General features: G+C 38.4%; 1 protein-coding gene across 1 annotated transcript; it reads left to right on the top strand.

Annotated features, from left to right (window-relative positions):
- Positions 1 to 14,451: 14,451 nt before the first annotated feature.
- LOC145106161 (uncharacterized) lies at positions 14,452 to 14,805 on the top strand. The gene has a single exon (XM_079043187.1). The coding sequence runs from the start codon at positions 14,452 to 14,454 to the stop codon at positions 14,803 to 14,805; it is 354 nt and encodes a 117-aa protein (XP_078899313.1).
- Positions 14,806 to 21,231: the final 6,426 nt, after the last annotated feature.

The following is a 21,231-nucleotide window of genomic DNA, read 5'->3' as shown; positions in this document are numbered from 1 at the left end:
TTGAGATGTCGAACAGATGAATTGAACTTGTCGCCAAGTTCCTCTGTCAGCTTCTCCTTCAAATCAAAGTAACATGCAGTCAACTTTCCCATATGAGTTTGCAGATCAGAAATTTGCTTTGTTTTCAGAACTCTATCTGCTTCAAAATCAGCAACCTGAATTTTGAGTTGGACCTTTTCAGCTTCAAGATCAGCCACCCGGATATCAAGCTCAATATTTTTCTGATTAAGCACCCCGATTTCCTTTTGAAGTTCAGGTATGGTGGGATCATCCTCTTTTGAGCGGCCTTCCTTAATAAATATTCCCTTAGCTCGGGAGGAAGGCACTGAGCTTTGTTCATGGGCCAAATGTAGAGCGAGTCTCTCAGAGACAATGTCGTGATGAGGCCTGAGAGGAGAGGATCCTAAAGGAACATATGAACCACCAGCTTCATAAAATGTGCTACGACCTTCATTGGATGGCATAGGTGAAATAGCAACGGAAGTAGTAAATGGTGGAGTTGATAGGCCATGAGATAGATCAAGCACGAATACACCTGGTCGAGTATCAAGTCTTCTTCTCTTCAATGAAGGCGAGGAGGTCTGAGTTGTCAGAGATTCACTTACTACTGGCTCAATGGTAGGAATGACATTCTTAGAGTGAGGAATCTCCAAATATGTCTCCTTAGGAGTTGAGGTTTCAGCCAGTTGTTTTGGGGAAGGAGGCGGAGTCGAAAAAACGTCTTCTGACTCCCTTATCTGCGTTGTTGGATGAGCAACATCATGGATAGTGTCAAAGAAACAATCAAGATCCTCATTTGACAAGAGGTTTGCATTTTCTCCAAGATTCAAGGGAATATCATCCTTGTCAAAGCCCGAAAGATCCAAGTCCTCAAAGGAATCATTTCCTTCGTTCAATTCACTCTCAACTTGTACAGAGTGAAGGTCATGCTCTTCAGCTATAATGGCAGCAGTAGTAGCTTCATCATATTCGTGATCAGAAACCGGAATGACGTCGTCTTCAGAAAAAATATCATCTTCATAAGTCACTCGATCAGAAGAGACATGAGACTCAGATGCCTCACTTGAATCGGCAAACAGGCCAAACTTCACCAAGGGGAACTTTCCTTGAAAAGTTATTTTTCCCTTTCGGTTTTGCTTTATCAATCCGACGGTGTGTGGCCCCAAAGACTTCATGTTGAGGATTTCTCCATCTTTAGCCATATCGGGAAATTGTTCATCAATGAATACTTGAATGAACCTAGGGTACAACAAGAACTTATCCCTAGTTTTTCCTTTGATGTTTGTAATCAGTTCTTCGATAATGAACATCGAGAAGTTGAAATTCAGTCCCGCAGCCAGAGCGATGATGGCACCAGTGTTTCTTATAGATATCTCATCTGCGCCAGATTTTCTTCTGGAAATGCAGCTCACGAAGACATGAGCTAAAAATCTCCAGAACGGTGGCAATAACTTCTTTATGATTGGAGGGAAGACACCTTCATATCCCATTTTGTTAAGAAACTCTTCAACATGGGTAATCTCGATCTCGGAGGAGGAGTTTGATTGATCGTCAATTTTGAGCGTACTTCTGATGAACTGCTCATTGATGATGATTTTGCAGTTGTTGACAAAAGCCTCAATACAAACAGCTCCATCACTTCCTTTCTTCACCAATGCAGATTTCCAGAAATCTTTAATCAATCCTTGATAAATGTTTGGATTGACAGTCAACGCCGTAGACAAGCAGCACTCTCGCAATCCATGCATCATAGACTTGAATTCTCCGTGAGCAGCCGGAGGATCAGCCAGGATGATAGCCAGGTTGTGACTGTCAGCAAACTTAAGCTCTGCCATTTGAATCTGCAATCAAACAAGCCAAATGAGAAAAAAAACATATTCAAATATTTAAAATTTGGCTGTAAACAGTCTTGGCCGTGAACAGCCTTGGCCGTGAATAGCCTTGGCCGTGAACAGCCATAGCCGTAAACAGCCTTGGCCGTAAACAGGCTTGGCCGTAAACTGTCATTGGCCATAAACGTCTCTTGGCCGTAAACGTCTCTTGGCCGTAAACTGCCAGTGGCCGTAAACTGCCCTTGGCCGTAAACTGCCAGTGGTCGTAAACGCCGACAGTTAGTTTTTCTTCGATTAAAGCTTGAAATCATGTCGGTTTGATGGGAGATTTGCATATCTGTGGTCGGAAATGGCATACCTTTGAAGTTATCGGATCAATTTCACCAAACATCACGAAAAAATTTTAGAGAGAGAGAGAGAGAAACGATAGAGTTTGAGGCCGAGAATAGAAAAATGAGGAGTAGAGGGTTCTCGGCTGTTCTCCTTTTCTTTATATACCTGGGCCAAAAAGTTCATGGGCCGCAATCCACAATGATAAAGTCCAATACCCAAAAACTTTTATAAAAAATTAAAACATTTTGAGGACAAAAATAACAATAAAAATTAAACTAATTTCTAAAATTAAACTAAAATTTTTTTATGTAAAAGTAAAAATAAAAATAAAAAATAGAAATTATTAAAATGAAAAATAAAATGCATAAATTTAAAAATAACAGAAATTTTAAACTACTATCACTTTAACAAACGCTGATAAGATTTTGTGATATTGGGATCAATGTTTTTAGATAGTCTTACTCCGCTTGTTGGTACTTCTACCTTCATGTCTATGTCTGGTCGATCGCCGGTATTGTGGTCCACTTAAACACGAAAGGTTGTGACAAATTTAAGGATAAACTATAAGTGACAAGACATTAGATCCTATGAACTTAGATAAATTTCCTAAAAGACCATTCAGCTGACGACGACCAAGAATATTGTTGTCCACCTAAATTGAGCAGCGAGATCTACAGACAACCTATAAGTGTTCAATTTTAGTTGTACTAGAACATGTTTCCCGATTCCTGATATGCCCCAATAATCAAGGACTTCTAGAATACTCCTTACTTCAGATGAGCAGACAATTATTAAGGAAGAAGTCAGATTTAGAATGCATATGTTGTACACTCAGGTCGGATCTCTTCCAATCACGCAGAGAGTGAAACATATGACTAACTAGAGTTTAGATGGATTGAGAAGTAGAATGTTGCACATGTTGTGTACCAAGTCGGATTGTTAATCACGCAAAGGAGACAGCATGTGGCTAACAGATAGAAAGAATAGCATAGAAGAAGATGCAGAGAGACAAAATTGCATATGTTACAGTCCAGGTCGGATCTTTCGATCACACAGAGGAGGTAACATATGACTGACAGTAAGAAAGAAAGAAAATAACTTTCTACACACCTAATTTATCGGAATTCCCCAGTCGCCCCGTCAATACCGGAATTAAGGACAGAGTCCGCACGTCGAGGAAAAGTTAATCCACAGTTCTAGATACAGATCATTTAATGTATCCGCATATTCTCATGTATATTTCTCTGCTCAACCTACCCAAGTGTCGTATTGTCAGGCTAAATAGAACTATCTAGGTTAAGATTTGTCAAGTCTCAAAACTCCTAAAGTTCATCTGATCCTAGTCAACTCCATTTAAAACCCTTCGTGCCTACCCGCGCATCGAACACAGAGCACAGACAATTCGACTTTGGCACCTTACACAGATTCAGTCTGCCCGTTATCACTTGATTATATCACTTCCCAACACATCACCTATAAGCACATTCCATTAACAATATATTTTTGGATTTTCTGATTTTTAATGTTTTTGGATTTTTGGAAAATGTTTCTGAAAAAAAATAAAACAGAAATAACACTATTTTTGGATTTTTTTTTTTTAAGTTTTTAAATTTTGTTTGGTTTTTGATAATTTCTCCCCCTAAATTTGTGCATGGGTGAGAATGAAATAAAAATGTGCAAATTTAAACTAACCTAAAAAATAGTCCTCAAAACGAAGCATTTTCAAAAAGCTCACAAGCACATCGAATCGAGCTTTGTTGAACGGCTTTGTGAACAGATCCGCCACATTATTAGCAGTGGGAACCTGTTCCAGCCGAATGAGCAAACGCTCATAACAATCTCTGATGAAATGAATTTTGATGTCAATGTGCTTGGTTTTCGAGTGTTGGACAGGATTTTTAGCAATCTGAATTGCAGCCTCATTATCACAGAATATAGGGGTTTCTAGATAGTTCAAACCGTAATCCAACAGCTGATGTTGGATCCATATAACTTGAGAACAACAAGCAGAGGCGGCAACATATTCCGCTTCTGCTGTTGAGGTTGAGACGGTGTGCTGTTTCTTGCACTGCCACGACACCAGCCTGTCTCCAAGGAACTGACACCCTCCTGATGTAGATTTTCTGTCAAGCTCACAGCCTCCATAATTACTGTCAGCAAATGCATATAAATCAAATTCAGAATTTTTCGGATACCAAAGACCCAATTTTGGGCTGCCTTTGAGGTACCGAAAAATTCTTTTGACAGCAATAAGATGTGAAAGTTTAGGATTAGCCTTGATAACATGCGCATTGACAAAATGCAAACATGATGTCTGGTCTGCTTGCAGTTAGATACATCAATGAACCGATCATTGATCTGTAGTGAGTTTGATCTACGGATTCGCCATCTGTATCTGGAGTCAGCAGGGGTCTCTCGGCCATTGGCGTCAAGGCAGGTTTTGCGTCTTGAAACCCGAACTTCTCAAGTATATCGACCACATATTTTGCTTGATGAATCAGGATTCCGGTTTATCTTTGTTGGACCTGAAGCCCCAAAAACATGGCCATTTCACCTAAAGAGCTCATCTCGAACCTCTTCTTCATCATGCCTTCAAACTCTTTGCAAAGCTGTGGACTTGTAGACCCGAAGATAATGTCGTCAACATAGATCTGGACAAGTATCTGATCATTACCCACATGCTTGATGAACAAAGTTTGATCGATAGTGCCGCGAGAATATCCATGTTCGAGCAAGTATTTTGTTAGAGTTGCATACCATACTCGAGGAGCTTGATGTAATCCATACAACTCCTTGTCCAACTTGTAGACATGATTGGGAAGCTTTGAGTTAACAAACCCAGGGGGTTGATCAACGTAGATTTCTTCCTTCACTTTGCCATACAAGAAAGTTGTCTTGACATCCATATGATAAACAGTGAAGTTCATGTAAGAAGCGTATGCAAGGAAGATACGGATAGCCTCCAAGCGAGCCACCGGAGCATAAACCTCAGTGTAGTCAAGACCCTCGATCTGTCTAAACCCACGAACCACCAATCTTGCTTTATTACGCACTATGACTCCGGAATCGTCTTGTTTATTGCGGTATACCCAGCGAGTGTCAAGAGACTTTTTGCCTTTAGGAAGTTCAACCAGCTTCCAAACCCTAAGTTTTTCAAATTAGTTTAGCTCTTCATGCATAACATCTACCCAGTTGGGCTCATTCAAAGCCATTTCAACGTTCTTTGGCTCTATTTGAGAGATAAAGCAAGAATAGAGACATGTATTGACATCTCTACTCTGGCTTCTCGTTTTAACACTGTCACCCAGCTGGCCAATGACATTCTCGATCGGATGATCACGTTGAATACGGGAAGGTATCTCCTGGCTGATGTCATTGAGTGAAACAGGTTGATTGTGAACATTAATAACTCCATCATCTGCCGAAGGATCCACATCAGAAGAACCAGTCTCATTAGTAGGATCTGCCACAAACTCATTTGCAATTTGCTCAAGAAAGAGAAGTTCCATAAAATTTTGAGTAATAGTGGAAGCATCTCGTGACATGAACTCTCTTTCATCAGGAGTAAGAGGAGTGGCATCAGCATCTGGAGTTTGATGTTGACTTGGAGATTCTGGACTAGGAATTGGAACAGAGGACTCCACCGAAGGAATCGTAGAAGAAACGATCGGCGGTCTGTAGACAACGTCTTCGTCTTCATCTTCAGGTACAAACTTCGAACCAGAAGTAGAACTAGATACACTATTTGAACATATATTGAACGATTTGAACAAAGATGTGTAATCAAACAGCCAATCAGGACCCACTCTAGCATCTGTTTCATTATCCTCCAGCCAGCGCACATCAAACGATTCTACAATTTGCTTTGTTCTTTTGTTGTAGACCCTGTATGCAGTGCGTGCAGCATACCCCACGAAATAGCAGTCATCAGCTTTGGCATTAAACTTCGGGTTGGATTCCAGGTGAAGAAGGGTACAAGGGAAACCAAATACACGGAAATGGCTGACAGATGGCTTGTGACCGTATAGAATTTCGTATGGAGTCTTCATTTGGGCTTTGTTGATTAAAACACGATTCTGAACATAACAAGCACTGTTAATCGCCTCAGCCCAAAAGAAAACTGGTAACTTTGAGTCACACAGCATCTTCCTTGCAGCGTCTTGCAACGTTCAATTTCTTCGTTCAGCAACACCATTTTGCTGAGGCGTGCGAACTGAACTGTATTGACGCACAATTCCCTTTTCTGCACAAAAATGATCAAGAACTGCATTATTGAATTCTGTTCCATTATCAGTTCTAAGCGCCTTCACCCGGTTATTTGTTTGGTTCTCAATCATTACAATGAATTTCTTGATCAGATCAGATACCCCAGCTTTGTTGTTCAATAAGAAAACCCACATGAAACGAGAGAAATCATCAATCACAACTAGACAGTATGAATTTCTATTGATGCTTAGGACATTGACTGGACCAAATAAATCCATATGCAACAATTGGAGCACCTGGCTGATTGAGTTGATTTGGTTTGGCAGGTGTGGTTTCCTGTGATGCTTTCCTTATGCACATGACACACACTTTTCAAATGTTATAAAGTCTCTGACAGGCAGGCCGCGCACCATTTCGTTTTTAGCAATACGATTCAGATTCTTAGCGTTAGCATGGCCGAGTCGTCGGTGCCACAACATAGCGTTTTGTTCTGAGACTTTTGAGAAGAGGCATGTGACTTGCTCAGGTATGTTGCTATTCATGTCTATAATGTAAGCATTTCCATCCCGCTTCGATTTGACAAGAATCCAGTCATCCGGGATGACAATGTCTGGCTTTAAGAGTAGACACTCTTTATCAGTAAAATGCGTTGAATAACCCTTGTCGCAGATCTGAGAGACGCTTAACAAGCTGTGCTTTAACTCGGGAGCATAGTTGACGTTCTCGAAACTCAGCACTCCGTTTGTTACAGTTCCTATATGTGTGATTTTTCCGCCTTCACCATCCCTCAAAGGAAACAAATCCTCCGTTAAACGTCTGAATGTCGTTCAATTTAGAAATGTCTCCTGTCATATGCCGGGAGCAGCCGCTTTCGACATACCATGGTCTAGCGACATTCCTCCGCAACTGTCCCTCATTCTTTTCAGGTTCTGACTTAGAGGATACCATGAAAGCAAACTGCAACTCCATAATTTCTTCTTCAGGATCAACTTTAGCTTCTTCCACAGGAGTATCATTGATTTGAGCCAAGTGAGCATTTTCAGGTCCTAAAATATTCGGTGCCTGAATCTGATCCTCCCAGTCAAAAGACTGAGCAACCACTGCTAAGTTAGCAGTCTCACTATTGACGGCAGCATTTCCGCGACCATTTCCCACTGGAACCATTGTTCGATCACTGTTTACTCTTCTATCTAGTTTGGGACACTCACGAGCAAAATGACCCGGCTCGTGACAGTTGTAGCAGCGCAGCTTTCCCTTGTTAAACCCTACTTTCTTATCCGCATTCATTCCCCAGTTATTCTTTCCTGTTTTCTTAGCAAATTGCTTAGCCCTGAACACAGCCATAGCAATTTGCCAAGTGATGTCCATTTCCTCCACATCCTCTGGATGAATTTGATCCAAGTCAGCAAATGAGAGTTGAGGTGGGAGCTCTCCAGCTACAAATGCATTGTAACAATTTACGAGTCCAGTAGCAAGAGCTAAGTTCTCATCAGTTTCTTTGGAATGGGAAGCTAGAGCCATAGCTGATGCACTTGAGAAAGAAACAGCTTGAGGAACAACAGAAGATTGACTTTGTTGATGAGAAACAGATGTTAAAGCAACATGTGGATGGAAGACAGATGCTGAAGGGACATATGGTGTAACTGATGGAGTGATAAATGTTTGATTTTGAGGCTGTTGAACAGCAAAAGCTTGACTGGATGAAGAGATATAGGATGAAAAAGCATTGTTTGAGGAAATTCCAAGGTTCGCAGTTGAGTAAGAATTCACATGGTTCATCTCTCGTTGCTTGTCATCAAGATCACATTCTTTGATAATTGCCATTATTTCAGCAAGACTAAGACGATTTAAATCTTTTGTCTTTTTGATAACAGCCACATTCATGTCCCGTGATTTTGGAAGTGAGTTCAGCAATTTCTTGTTTATCTCTGACCTAGTCAAGTAAATGCCAGTTGTACTCATCTCAGTAGTAAGAGCAGTAAATCATTGCAACTGAGCTTCCAGTGTTTCTCCAACTACATAATTGAACATGTTGAACTTTTGCCTTAACATATCTTGACGGCTTTCCTTCATATCCTCATTTCCCTCGTAAACCTCTACCAATGCTTCCCACAGTGCTTTAGCTGAAGTGTATTCTCTGAAACCTTGTGCAATGTCGGGCGATAGAGCCATGGTCAAGGTGGCCAGTGCTCTTTCTTGTTCTTCAACCTTTTCGAAATCATCTTCGGTGTAATCAGTGTATGGCTTGTCAATTACTTGTCCAGTTGGAAGATTTGTAGTTATTCTGATTGGTCCTTTTAGAATGCTTCTCCAAACCTTGAAGTCTTTCATTTTGATGTATTTTTCGATTTTGTACTTCCATTCTGGGAACCCTTCTGCAGATAACAATCGGGGAATACGAGTAGTTGTTCTCATAATAGAATCCAGCTCATGATGAAGTGCTTGACTTTGAGAATCCATTTTAATGACTTGAAAAATTAACTAAAATGCCAAAAGAAATAGTTTGAGATCAAATGATTATGGTCATAAACATGAGTTTACGGTCAACTTTCACAGCTTGGAGTTTACGGTTAGAGGTTCACGGTTGAGTTTACGGTTGAAGGTTCACGGTTGAGTTTACGGTTGAAGGAGATTAACTGTTTACGGTCAATGAAGATTGACTGTTTACGGTCAATGAAGATTGACTGTTTACGGTCGTAAACTGTTGACCGTAAACACCCAGAATTTGTTGAAAACTTGAATTGCAAGCAGATCTAATCCACTTATGTCACAAAACACCAAATGCAGTCTTGAATAATGATGAAACTGAACTCCTCTGACCGAAAACGTGATTGAAAGATGTTTCGACGCTAGATTTGCTCTGATACCAATTGTAAGGTCCTAGAAACATGATCTTAACTAGTGATCAAGCAATTTAACAATCAAACAATAAGAGAATTGAGTAGAAGAAGAATGAATCAAAGCTTGCACACGTTTGTCTTAAGGAAACGTCTGGTACAACTCTGACTGACTGTAAACTGCTATAAATCAACAACAACAAACTGACTCAGACTGGTCCTATATATATAGTAAAGAAGACCTGACCGTAAACTGGTCATGGCCGTAAACATGGTCATGGCCGTAAACATGTTTACAGCCGTAAACATACTCTTGGCCATAAACATACCAAAATACTTCTAATACAATGCTAAATGACCTATTACATCCAAATCCTAGCACAAACCATAACATGGACCCTTCAGGATTTACATAGACAATATCATATTACGTCATGGAGTACCTATTTCCATTATTTTTGATAGGGAGTCTCCTTGTGTCACAAATATGGTAGCCACTTTAGAAAGCCTTGGTACACTATTAAACATAAGTACTACTTGACATCCTCAGATGTATGGAAAAGCGTATGAACTATCCAAACTTTATAAGACATACTCCGCGCCCATATGATCAGTTTAGGAAGTACTTGGAGCACCCGTTTACGATTAGTTGAGTTTTCCTATGACAACAACTATCACGCAAGTGTTAAATGTGCTCCCCTACGAAGCACTGTACGGGCATAAGTGTTGATCACCACTTTATTGGCTGGAAATTGGCGATAGCAATTAACGAGGCTTGGTAAAGATCAAGAGAGCATTGACAAGATCGTGAATATACATGATAGACTAAAGTCCGCTCGCAATCACAAGAAGAGTTATGCTAATAAGCATAGGAAACCCTTGGAATTTCAAGTGGGAGCTAAAGTACTCTTAAAAGTATTGCCATGGAAAAGAATTGTACGCTTTAGAAAAGGGGAAAACTAATTCCTCGATATGTAGGACCCTTCGATATTATTGAAATGATCGGTCCAGTGACATGTAAGCTCAAGATATTAGAAGAACTTAGTGCGATACACGCCATATTCCATGTGCCGAACCTCAAAAAGTTCTTGGCGGAGGAATCCCTGCACGTACCTCTCGAGGACCTCCAAATTAATAATCGACTAAAATTCATGGATGAACCCATAGAAATCATCAATCGGCAAGTTAAGCAGCTTAAACGAAGCAGAATCCTAATTGCGAAAGCTTGTTGGAATTCTAAGCACAGACCTCAGTTACATGGGAACGAGAGGATTTCATCAAAAACAAATATCCTCAACTATTTTCTACGTATGAACCAGTGGTACCGAGAGTTGAATTTTGGGATGAAATTCCCACTACTGGGGGAGACTACGACAACTGTCAAAACTCAGGTTAGGACTCATCTAGAACCTTGTCATTTCCATGCGTGCACATAACTTGCATTAGATGCAACAAGTTGAGCTAGATCGTGACTTAATAGATCCCTTGGAACAATTAGTGTAACTTAGCTTGTACTAAGCAGTCACATTGATGTGTATACTCCATCTAGGTTGTAAAGTGCCAAAGTTCAATCTCAAAACTAAACATACAAACCATGTTCGGAAGATCAAAGCTCATGGGTATGTAGAATACCCTAATTTCTTAATCGGAACATATGACGTGCTTAACTAGTTTGATAACTTATCAAAGTCAATTTAATTAAATCATAATTTGATTTAATTAGAAGTTGGAAATAATATCCAAATATCATAAATTGAATTATGAGCCAAAAGTATAATCCAAGGATTGTCTAATCCTACATTCATATGTTATGAACCTTTATTTCATTTATTTGAAATATAAAACTTTGATTTTATAAAAATCAAATCATAAGTTATCATTTTTATAACTTAATTCAACATAATACAAGTTTAAGAACTTATTTATAAAAAAATACCAAAATAAAAACCAAGAAATAAACTCTTAGAAGATTGCAAAAATACCTAGAATATTTATAAAAACTAAAGACCATTTTATAAAAATTGTAAAGAGGCAATATTTAAAAGTGTTACAACCATCAAGAAGCCTCATAAATCCTTTATTCTCCCCAAAAATTCGGCCATACCAACTCCTCTACACTCCTCCTCTCTCTCACTCATTATTGCTCCTTTATGCAAAATCCCGAGGTCAGATTTTGCATGTCAATGTGAGAGAGAAAAACCGATCTTAAAGACATTCTGTGGGAGAGATTTTTCCAGTTCATGGTTCATATGTTAGCTCATATTTCTAGAGTTTTGAGGCCGATTTTGATGAATTATACCTCCAAATATATGACTAGAGAGATAGCCTATCCAGAGAGATATAACCTCACTTTCTTTCCATCTTCTCTCTAAAAACACTCCACCACTTCTCTCTTTTTCCTAGAATCATTTCTCTCTCAAAAGTCCCTCAACTTCAGCCACATCCACGAAATTCTCAGCCATATTTTGATCATTTTTTGAGGCTTTTTAAGTGTTCTTGAAGTTCAAAATCAAAGACAAGGTTGGATGCTTCACTCTCTTCTTCTTCTTCTTCTTCTTCTTCTTCATTTTGATGTAGATTTTTGCACTTTTTCTTTCTAAACTCAGATTCTACACCTCCTCTTTGGCCAGAACCTTTTATTCCATATTAGTGTTTGTATAGTTTCACCAAAACACATTGCATGTGTCAAACATGGTGAAAGTTGCGGACTAAACCAAAGCTAAGATCAAAAGGAAACTAGTATGTTCTTGTGACTTCTAAAACAAGATTCAACACCTTCATTTTTTTCTTTTTATGTTTTCATATAATAAAACCATTTCTAAGACATCTTGGATGATTTTTCTCTCCATTCATGTGTTATAAATTGAATTGTACTTTAAATCGTAGAGCAAGATTAGGTTCGAAGGAGTTCATTACATCAAGAACGAAACACCCATTTTTGGGATCTTGGATAAACCTAGATCTATGACTTAGATTAATGCACACCAAAGTTTTTTGTTCCTCTGTAACTATAGTATATTATCCTTCATTATCTACCAAAAATAATATGCATGTTGTTCTTGTCAACATATGATCCAAACAGACACTTTAATAAACCAAAGATAACATGCTTTCTGTCAGAAAAATTTATTCGGCTTTGGACAACCATATCTCACTCATTACTCAACCAAATCACAATTATATTTTTCTAGAGACTACTTCCATGAGTTAAATTTCGAACCAGAGTGGCCTTACTATAAAAAATTAATAATTTGATTTTTGGCGATTTTTACAAAACAGTTGCGCAAACACCATTTTTTCTATGATCACTAGTTTTGTATTACATGATCAAAGGCCTTAAACCCCACAATAAATAAGGAGAAAAATATTTTATAAATTTGACACATTTATCTCAAAAGAGCTAAAATTTCATGACCAAAAACATTATAGAAGTTTCTACACAAATTCTCGAACTGCCAGCTACATTTGGAACTCATGCACTAATTAGTGCTACATTTCAAATTTTGTTGGGGTTGAATACCCCCATTTAGCTCCGAAATTATTTTTAACCAAATTGTTTTATGAAAGGAAATTTTTTTAAGTGGTGTTCTGTGAAACCCCAAATGCTTAAACAAAATCCTTTTTTTCCACAAAAATAAGAATTTAAGGTCTATAAATTCAAAATATTCATTAATATATGAGATAAAAATCTTAAAACTTTTTTAACTCATGCATTCACAAAATAAGGATCCCATATAAATTTTTATACAATTTGGTCACATTTTTGTATTTTATTCAGATTTTTCATAGAATTAGAGCATGAATTTACAAAGCTGGGTCATATGACTTAAGGGGTTGAACCAATATTTTTCCCAATTTTGATAACATTAGGAGAACCTGTAAAAATTAATTTGGGAATTTTTGCAACTGTGTGCTATTTACTTTGAATTTATTTCTAATATTTAGGCTTAAATTACAAATAAATAACAATTGACCTTCAAAATTCTCTATAAAATTTCTAGACACTAATACCCTCTGTTAGAACCAGAATATAAAGTGTTACAATTTTTGGAGTTCATTTTCATGCCTTTATGGACTTTTGAACAGAAGGCACCGTGAATTCAATATTACCAATAATGAACCGAACAAACTTTGGGCACTTCGCGACACCACTAGTTGGATAGGTAGTTCTTAGATAATGATTTAGTGAATTGTATCTCACTAGAAACTATTTCTTCCATATGGCACTAGTAGAAATCGATCTCTACAACACTGAACCGAGAAGCTCGAACCGCAAACTCCCCTAGTGAGTATTCACAACTCCCTTTTTACTGTTTTTCATGTTTTGGGGTGGAAATCATGCTACTGTTTTATGAACTATCCATATTGTTTTATGAACTTGTTGAAAAATGTTTTGTGAACTTGTTGAACAATGTTTTGTGAACTTGCTTAACTTTGTTTATGGACTTATCGAGCTATGTTTTATGAACTCATTGAACTTGGAACGATGTTGTCTAATGAACGTGTGCTATGAACTTTATGCTGTGGACTTTTGATATAAACTTTTTGATATGAACTCTATGTTATGAATTTTGTATGTTAAGTCCTCAAGAACCAAACTACAACCTATTAACTCGTATTTCGAGCCGACGGACTTATGGATAACGTTATTTGGGGTAGACGACCCCCACTCGCCGAGAACGGCGAGTGCATATTTCCGTGAACTGACATCATGGGAACCATGACATAAATGGGGCAAGAACAGTCGTTAGGCTTGGTTGTGAATAGAGTGCTTTGGCATTCAACACTCATTTTGAGTTGGAACTTTTGTTGAACAAATCTATATTTTCTTATTGAAATGATGTACCTTTATAAACCTGTGAACTCACCAACAATGTTATAGTTGACCCTCATTTTTGCATGCTATTCAGGGAACGGTCAGTGATTCAATAAGACGCCATCATGATTTAAGTTTATTGTTCTTGCTATGTACTAGACTATGTAGTATGGAACTAAAATGTAATATTGTTTCAAATATGATGTAAACTTAAAATACTCAATGATTATGGTTGGTACTCCTATTTACCTTGTGTTATGAGACCTTAGCCTGTCACCCTTCGTTTTTCTGCTTTAACGGGGTGTGACATCAAGCCAATGGTCAAGTAGAATCTAGCAACAAAATCATAGTTAATAATCTGAAGAAAAGGCTAGATGAGAAGAAAAATAGATAGGCTGAGGAATTTCCTTTCCTTCTATGGGCAGACATGACTACATCAAAAACAACCACGGGTCAAACTCCTTATTCTTTAGTGTTTGGAATAGAAGTCGCGATTCCAACTGAAGTGGTGATGCTTACATCAAGATACCAATTCAAAAATCAGGAGAACAACAATAAGATCCTAGCCCAGAATCTCGAAACTGCTGATGAACTTAGGGATCTTGCCAGGATCCACATTGCTGCTCATCAACAAAGAATCGCCAAAACATACAACAAAGACATAAAAGTTAGAAGCTTCAAGGTCGGTGACTTGGTTCTTAGGAAAGTGTTCCAAAATACCAAGGATCCTAGTGCATACAAATTGTCACCCAAATGGGAAGGGCCATATCTTATTGATTAAAAAGCCGGAAAGGGGGCATATTGGCTAGCTACCCTCGAAGGGGACATCTTACAAAGATCCTCGAATGCAATACACTTAAAAGCATATTTCATGTAATTTAAAATCTCTCGTTTTCCAAAAAGATCCAAGGTACACATTCTTTACCCTTTGCTTTTATTTGCATTCTTTTATTTATTATTTGAAGAATATTACTGACTTAAGCATCGGAGGGGTGTTAGCCAGGAAAATGGCCACCCAAAGCTAACGTTTGCAACATGAAGAAGTTCAAGGATCCCAGCTATTACGAATAGAGATTGATCATCTCTCCTACGATTAAGGGTACTTAAACAACTCTAAGGCTTTAAGAGTTAATTACCTCTTTCATACGAGTTTAGGTTTCTGCACCTTTCTTGGGCACACAAAATCTAACTATGGGATGTGAATAAGGGGATCCTTTCATGCTTTAGTGACTTGGCAACCCTCTTATTTCTGAACATATGTTAAGATCCTAAATCTTAAATCTAAGGTTTATAATATTGTCATGTTATCTTAAGATGGGATCTTCCCCAATAATTTCAACAGCTTGTAACATTATCATGTTATGCTACGATTTGGGATCTTCCCCAGTTATTTTCTAAGGTGGGATCCTCCCCAGTTATTTTCTAAGGTGGGTTCCTCCCCAGTTATTTTTTAAAGTGGGATCCTCCCCGGTTATTTTCTAAGTTGGGATCTTCCCCATAATTTCTTAAGTTGGGATTTTCCCCAGAATATCGCAAGTCGAGATCTTCCCCAATACTTTCTAAAGCGGGACTTTCCCCAGTGAAAGCTAAGTAAGGATCTTCTTCAACAAATTCCTAAGTTGGATCATCCAAAGAAGAATCATCCCTATACAAGAACATAGGAAACTAAAAGATTTACAACATGGAACTTCTCTAAAAAAGATAAAAGTCTAAATGGAGATTCTAAAGGCCATGACTACACCTAAGGATCATCAGGTTTTATCTATCCTTATTATTTTCCTTAAAAGAGGACTCTCCAATGCTATAACTAAAGGCTTATCTTTTCTAAGGATCCTAATTGTTTTAAGATATTAATTAATCATCTCGGATTATCAGGATCCCAAAAATTTCTTGTGAAACCTGAACCTTTTAGGATCCTAATTGTCTGAGGATGCTTATGAAAATTTAACCTATTTTGATGCTACAATCACATCAACCATGCTAAATAATATGTAAACAACCATAGCATAAAAGGGGTTGCCCAACAACCGTACAAAAATAAAAAAGTAAAATATTGTCTTACAACCAAAAGTATTCAAATTGTTTTCTAAAAGCAAACTTAAACCACAGTTTGATCATCAACACCTGGAACCTTCTCTACTTCTTCCTCCTATCCTCCCACCTTGATTCGCTTTGCAGGATCCTGACTGGTGTTAACAAGCTCACCAGTTAATTTAGCTAGGGCTTCACGCCAGCCAGCTACATTCCAAGATCTAGTGTTGGTCACGTCCTCTGCAAGTTTGATCTTAGCTTCCCAGACAGCCACAACAACACTACCCCTCACCTAAACTCTCACCTCCACCATCTCAGCAGCATGCTCCTCCTCCTTCTCATCCTTCTCTTTACTTAACAGCTTCACCCTTATTAGGAAATCTTCATTGGTGGATTTCCATACTTTCTCCTGCTCCTTTAAGGTTAGCCCAACCTTCTCAACTCAAGCCTTCAAGTCAACAATATAGTGAAAGAAGTGGTCAAAGACCTGAAACAAGAACGAAACTATTAGATATAAAACCAGAAAAATAAGAATCAAAGTTCATGAAACAGTTACAACTTGAGAAAAAGAGACCAGATTCCTAAGAGCTTCCTCGAATCCAAGGTTTTCAAGGCTCAAATCAGTGTCCTCATCAGTTTTCCTCTTCCGGGAGCTTGGAGTTTTGATAATGGGATCGATGTGAGCCTACTTAGGAGGAAGAAAGGAGGTAGCTTTTTCCTTCTTGACCATAATCAAGACACTGGACATGTCATCCTCCAGATCAGAAAGGGCAAATTGAGCACTAGAATGGTAGCTTTGGATCCTGTATCAGGGATCCATCTCAGTTTCAGATCCAGAAGATAAGGTAGACAATAAGAAGAAGGTAGGATTCTTACCAGTTGCGATCGAAGCAGTGGTAGAAGAGCCTTCCTGGAGACGGGAATGCTCGAGCTTGAAAGACTTATCAGCTGCAGATAAAGTAAGGAAATGTGCAACCTTGTCTTCAGTATCCTCAGCAGCAGTAGCAATCTCTTTAAATTTAAACCCTACATCACAATAAACCAAAATAAGAATGTGAATCTCAGGATCCTTGCAACTAAAGAGTAAATCCTATCCTTCTTGAACCAGGTCTTTGGCAAGAGATCCCCGCCGGGAATAGTGTCGCGCCTCGCAAAAAGTATTTCTCTTTCAAAGCTCAGTCATTATGTTTTTAGTTCAGAATGAGTGGAGATTTATTAGGTTTGATCTTTAGCAAGAAACGGGCATTCCCTACCAAGAAACGGGCATTCCCAAAGGTGGAGAGATTGTAAACATGAGCCAGTTCAGCAACGCCTACACCTAGATCATTGGATTGGTCCAACTGATTGATCCGGAATAGCATCCTCCATATTACAGGCATGGCTTGGATATATGAGATGTTTGTGATCTCGAAAAACTCAAAAATGATTCCAGGAAAGGGGTACTTTAAACCCAAAGAAAAAGGGTGTTTAGGGAAGCAAATGCAAGAAGAAGAGATGAAATCTGGCTAAATCGAGGCATCAAAAGACCTAAAGATCATATCTACAGGAAAAACCTCATTGGATTTCAAGAACCCAATATCCTCTTCATCAAACGAACAAGTCTCACTATAAGTGAGGAGCTTTTGATCGATAAAGTCATCCTCAGAAGAGGAAACAATGCTAGCTTGAGAGCGAACCATCTTTTTACCCATTCTTAAGAGATTGCAAAAACTTAAGAGGAGGAGAAAGAAGGATACCTTAGGGATTGTCGGAGATAATCAAGGAACAGGTGAAAGAATTTCTAACTATTTACCCCTATTTATATGGGAAACAGGAAATAGAAGATTCATGTGATTGTGTCATCATGGGGGTTAAACAGATAAAATTCTATCTGTTAGGGTTTGAAATTTAAAAAAATCTTATCTCCGTTTAAATTAAATTATACCTTTAAATATCTAGAAATTAACTTAATATTTCGCAGGTATAATTTGGGGGCAATTGTTAGGGTCAAGATCCTCAACCCTATTCAGGATCCCGGATCTTCAAGAACTTTCAGGATCCCAAAAATATCTAGGATCCTGACCATTATTATCACTATTATTTTCTAACATTTCTACCAAATATATTTCTAGTCTTTTTCTCAATGTGCATAATTAGTCAACATAAGACTCATTCTCAACGGAGAAATTTTTTAACTTTTAAACAATGATGTTTTGAAGACTTGTCTTTGATGTGTTTAAACTTGGATTGTAAACTATAAACGTTTTTATTATGGTGATGTATCTTTATCTTTTGCTATAAAATTGTTATTGCTGTTGTACCTTGTGTTTCCGCTTTAGCAGGGTGTGACAGAACTAGTATCAGAGCCAAAGGTTATAGAGAACATCAGTTTTCTTTTAGAAGACTAAAACTATAACCAAAAAATTTTGAATCATCGGACATATTTTAATATAATTAGGTCGGGAATTGTATTACTGGACCTCAATTAAACATAGGCTGATCACCTATGTTTAATTTAGGAAAGGTTTTATACAAGACTTGAACTAATTATAATAGGACTATGTTCAAACTAATTTTTACAAAATAAATCTTATTTGAAATCGAAAAAGGCAAATTTTGGTGTGTGTAGGCATTCCATATTATAGGCATTCAATATTACGCATTATATAACTCATTATACTTATGTCTCAGTCCACTATGTCGGAATCATTGTCATCCCGCACTACCTTTTCGACCGATGAGTCTGGCTACGTTAAGACAATCCTGAGATGCGACCCACACGCCGATGTGGAGGAGGATCCCTACAAAGACACGAGAGACACGGGAGACTCACTGGACACTAGTAGTGATAACTCCTCGAGTCAGAAACATGGAGCTTCACCTGCATCGGTGTTACCACAGCCGCCATTCTCCAGGCTTCACATCCGACACATTGCGAGGAAGAACGTCCCCATACCTGTGGGGATGACATCTGAGGGAGCAGGACCTAGTTGGGTAGGACCTAGCATGACAGGACCCAACATAGCAGGATCGAGAGTACATCAACTGCAGGGAGTCATCGGGATACCTGTCCGAAAGGCAGGTATGACCTCGGAGGTGTCCCGAAGGATCCAGTGGATGGATGCAGGTTTATGTTAGAGTCGTGCCGTGATTGACAAGCATCAGCAGATCTTGGATGAGATGATGATAGGGATGAGTGTCCTTTATCAGTATGAAGTAGAGGGTATCCAGATTGCCAGGACTGTAGAGAGACCTGTGGGTCGCTTGGTGACCACATGATATACATTTGCGGGACTGTTACCGATCATGATGTTGATGTTTCTTGTTGGGACTGCGATACGTGTTTGGTTCTGATTTATGTATTTTACTTTGTTATGTTTTGAATAACCGTGTGGGAAGTCTTTTGGAAGAAAACTAAAAACCTTTTTTTGAAGATGATGTAATATTTTGGGATGATTAAACTATTTTAAATATTATGCATAAAATTTATGTTATGTTTTCCAAAAATTTCAAATGTGAAGTTTAATCATGAAATTTATAATAAACGCTTATTATCAGACAAAAGATCTTTTATAGACTATAAAATATATATGCATAATAGTAATGCAAAGTATGATTTTGACAACATATAATGTTTGAAAAATGATGATGAACTACAAATATTTCACTATTTTTAAAAACAAATATTTATATGCATTTTATATTCTTGTGTCTTAGAACCATGCCTCCAATAAGGTCTACTCGCGGAAACCCTCAGGACGAAACACCTAAGGGTAACAATAAGAGTGAATGCAGCTACAAGTCCTTTATGGCCTATAAACCTAAGGAGTTCCATGGGAAAGAAGGTGCAGTTGGATTGCTGAAATGGATTGACAGTATGGAGTCGGTCCTTCACATTAGTAAATGTATTGAACGCAATCAAGTGGAGTATGCAACTTGTCTACTCCAAGATAGGGATTTGACATGGTGAAATACCCAAGTGTAAACCCAAGGTCGGGCGGCAACATATCAACTAACTTGGGAGGACCTGAAGAAGCTGCTGATAGAGGGATATTGTCCCAAAGATGAAACTCATAAGCTTGAGTCTGATTTCTGGAATCATTCCATGGTTGGAACGCAGATAGAGAGTATATAGGCCTATTCGATGAACTTGCAAAGTTGGTGCCTTACATGGTCACTCCTGAGGAGAAAAAAATTGATCGCTATATCTGGGGTTTGGCGCCAGAGATTCGGAGAATGGTTACTTCAGCAAACCCAACTACCATTCATAGTACATTGAATTTGGCAAATCAATTGACCAACAACGTTATTCGAACTGGGAATTCGGTAAAAGGAAGCTCTTGTGGAAAGAGAAATTCAAAAAATCAAGGAGAAAAGAAAAATGATGGTGCTTTAGGAAGGAAGCGGAAAATCACAAGGAAAATCATGGTTTAAACACAAGAACAAGAGCCGGTGAAGACTCAGGAATGAGGGCAGTACACTATGTCGCATCCAAAGTACAACACGTGTAGGTTCAACCATGAAGGATCCTGTCTAGTGTGCCAAAAGTGTAATCGGATGGGCCATTTCGCCAAGTATTATTGGCTAAATAAGGATGGGGAAAGGGCGTGCTATGAATGCGGGAGTACAGACCACCTCAAAAATGTTTGTCCTAAATTGAACAGGAGGCCCAGTAACAATGGTCAGAACCCGAGAAGGAAAGTCAACCAGAAAAATCAAGGTGGGCAGGCTAGGGGTGTAGCCTTTGTGATTGGTGCAGAGCAAGCTCGTCAAAACCCTGAAGTGATAATAGGTACGTTCCTCCTGAACAATCACTTTGCATCAGTAATATTCAATGCGGGAGCAGATAGGAGTTTTGTTTCCTTAGAATTTAGACCATTAATTTACTTGCAATCGAAACATATAAAGAATGCTTACACTATTGAACTTGCTGATGGGTATGAAATTAGGGCTAATGACATAATTCAGGGTTGTACTTTGAACTTAGTTGATAAACTCCTTAGCATTGACCTAATTCCCATAGAGCTAGGAAGTTTTGACATAATAGTAGGTATGGATTGGTTATCTAAGAATAGGGTGGACATTGGTTTCTACGAGAAAGTCATTAGAATACCTCTTCCGAACGGGGAAAATCTTATCATATATGGTCAGAAGACAGGAAGAAGCCTGAACATTGTGTCGAGCATGAAGATTCACA

This window comes from Lactuca virosa, chromosome 4, assembly GCF_052849685.1.
Source record: "Lactuca virosa cultivar CGN04683 chromosome 4, Lactuca_virosa_CGN04683_v6, whole genome shotgun sequence".
NCBI lineage: Eukaryota > Viridiplantae > Streptophyta > Magnoliopsida > Asterales > Asteraceae > Lactuca > Lactuca virosa.
The sequence above is the reverse complement of the archived record's forward strand: the minus strand, read 5'-3'. Positions and strand labels throughout refer to the sequence as shown.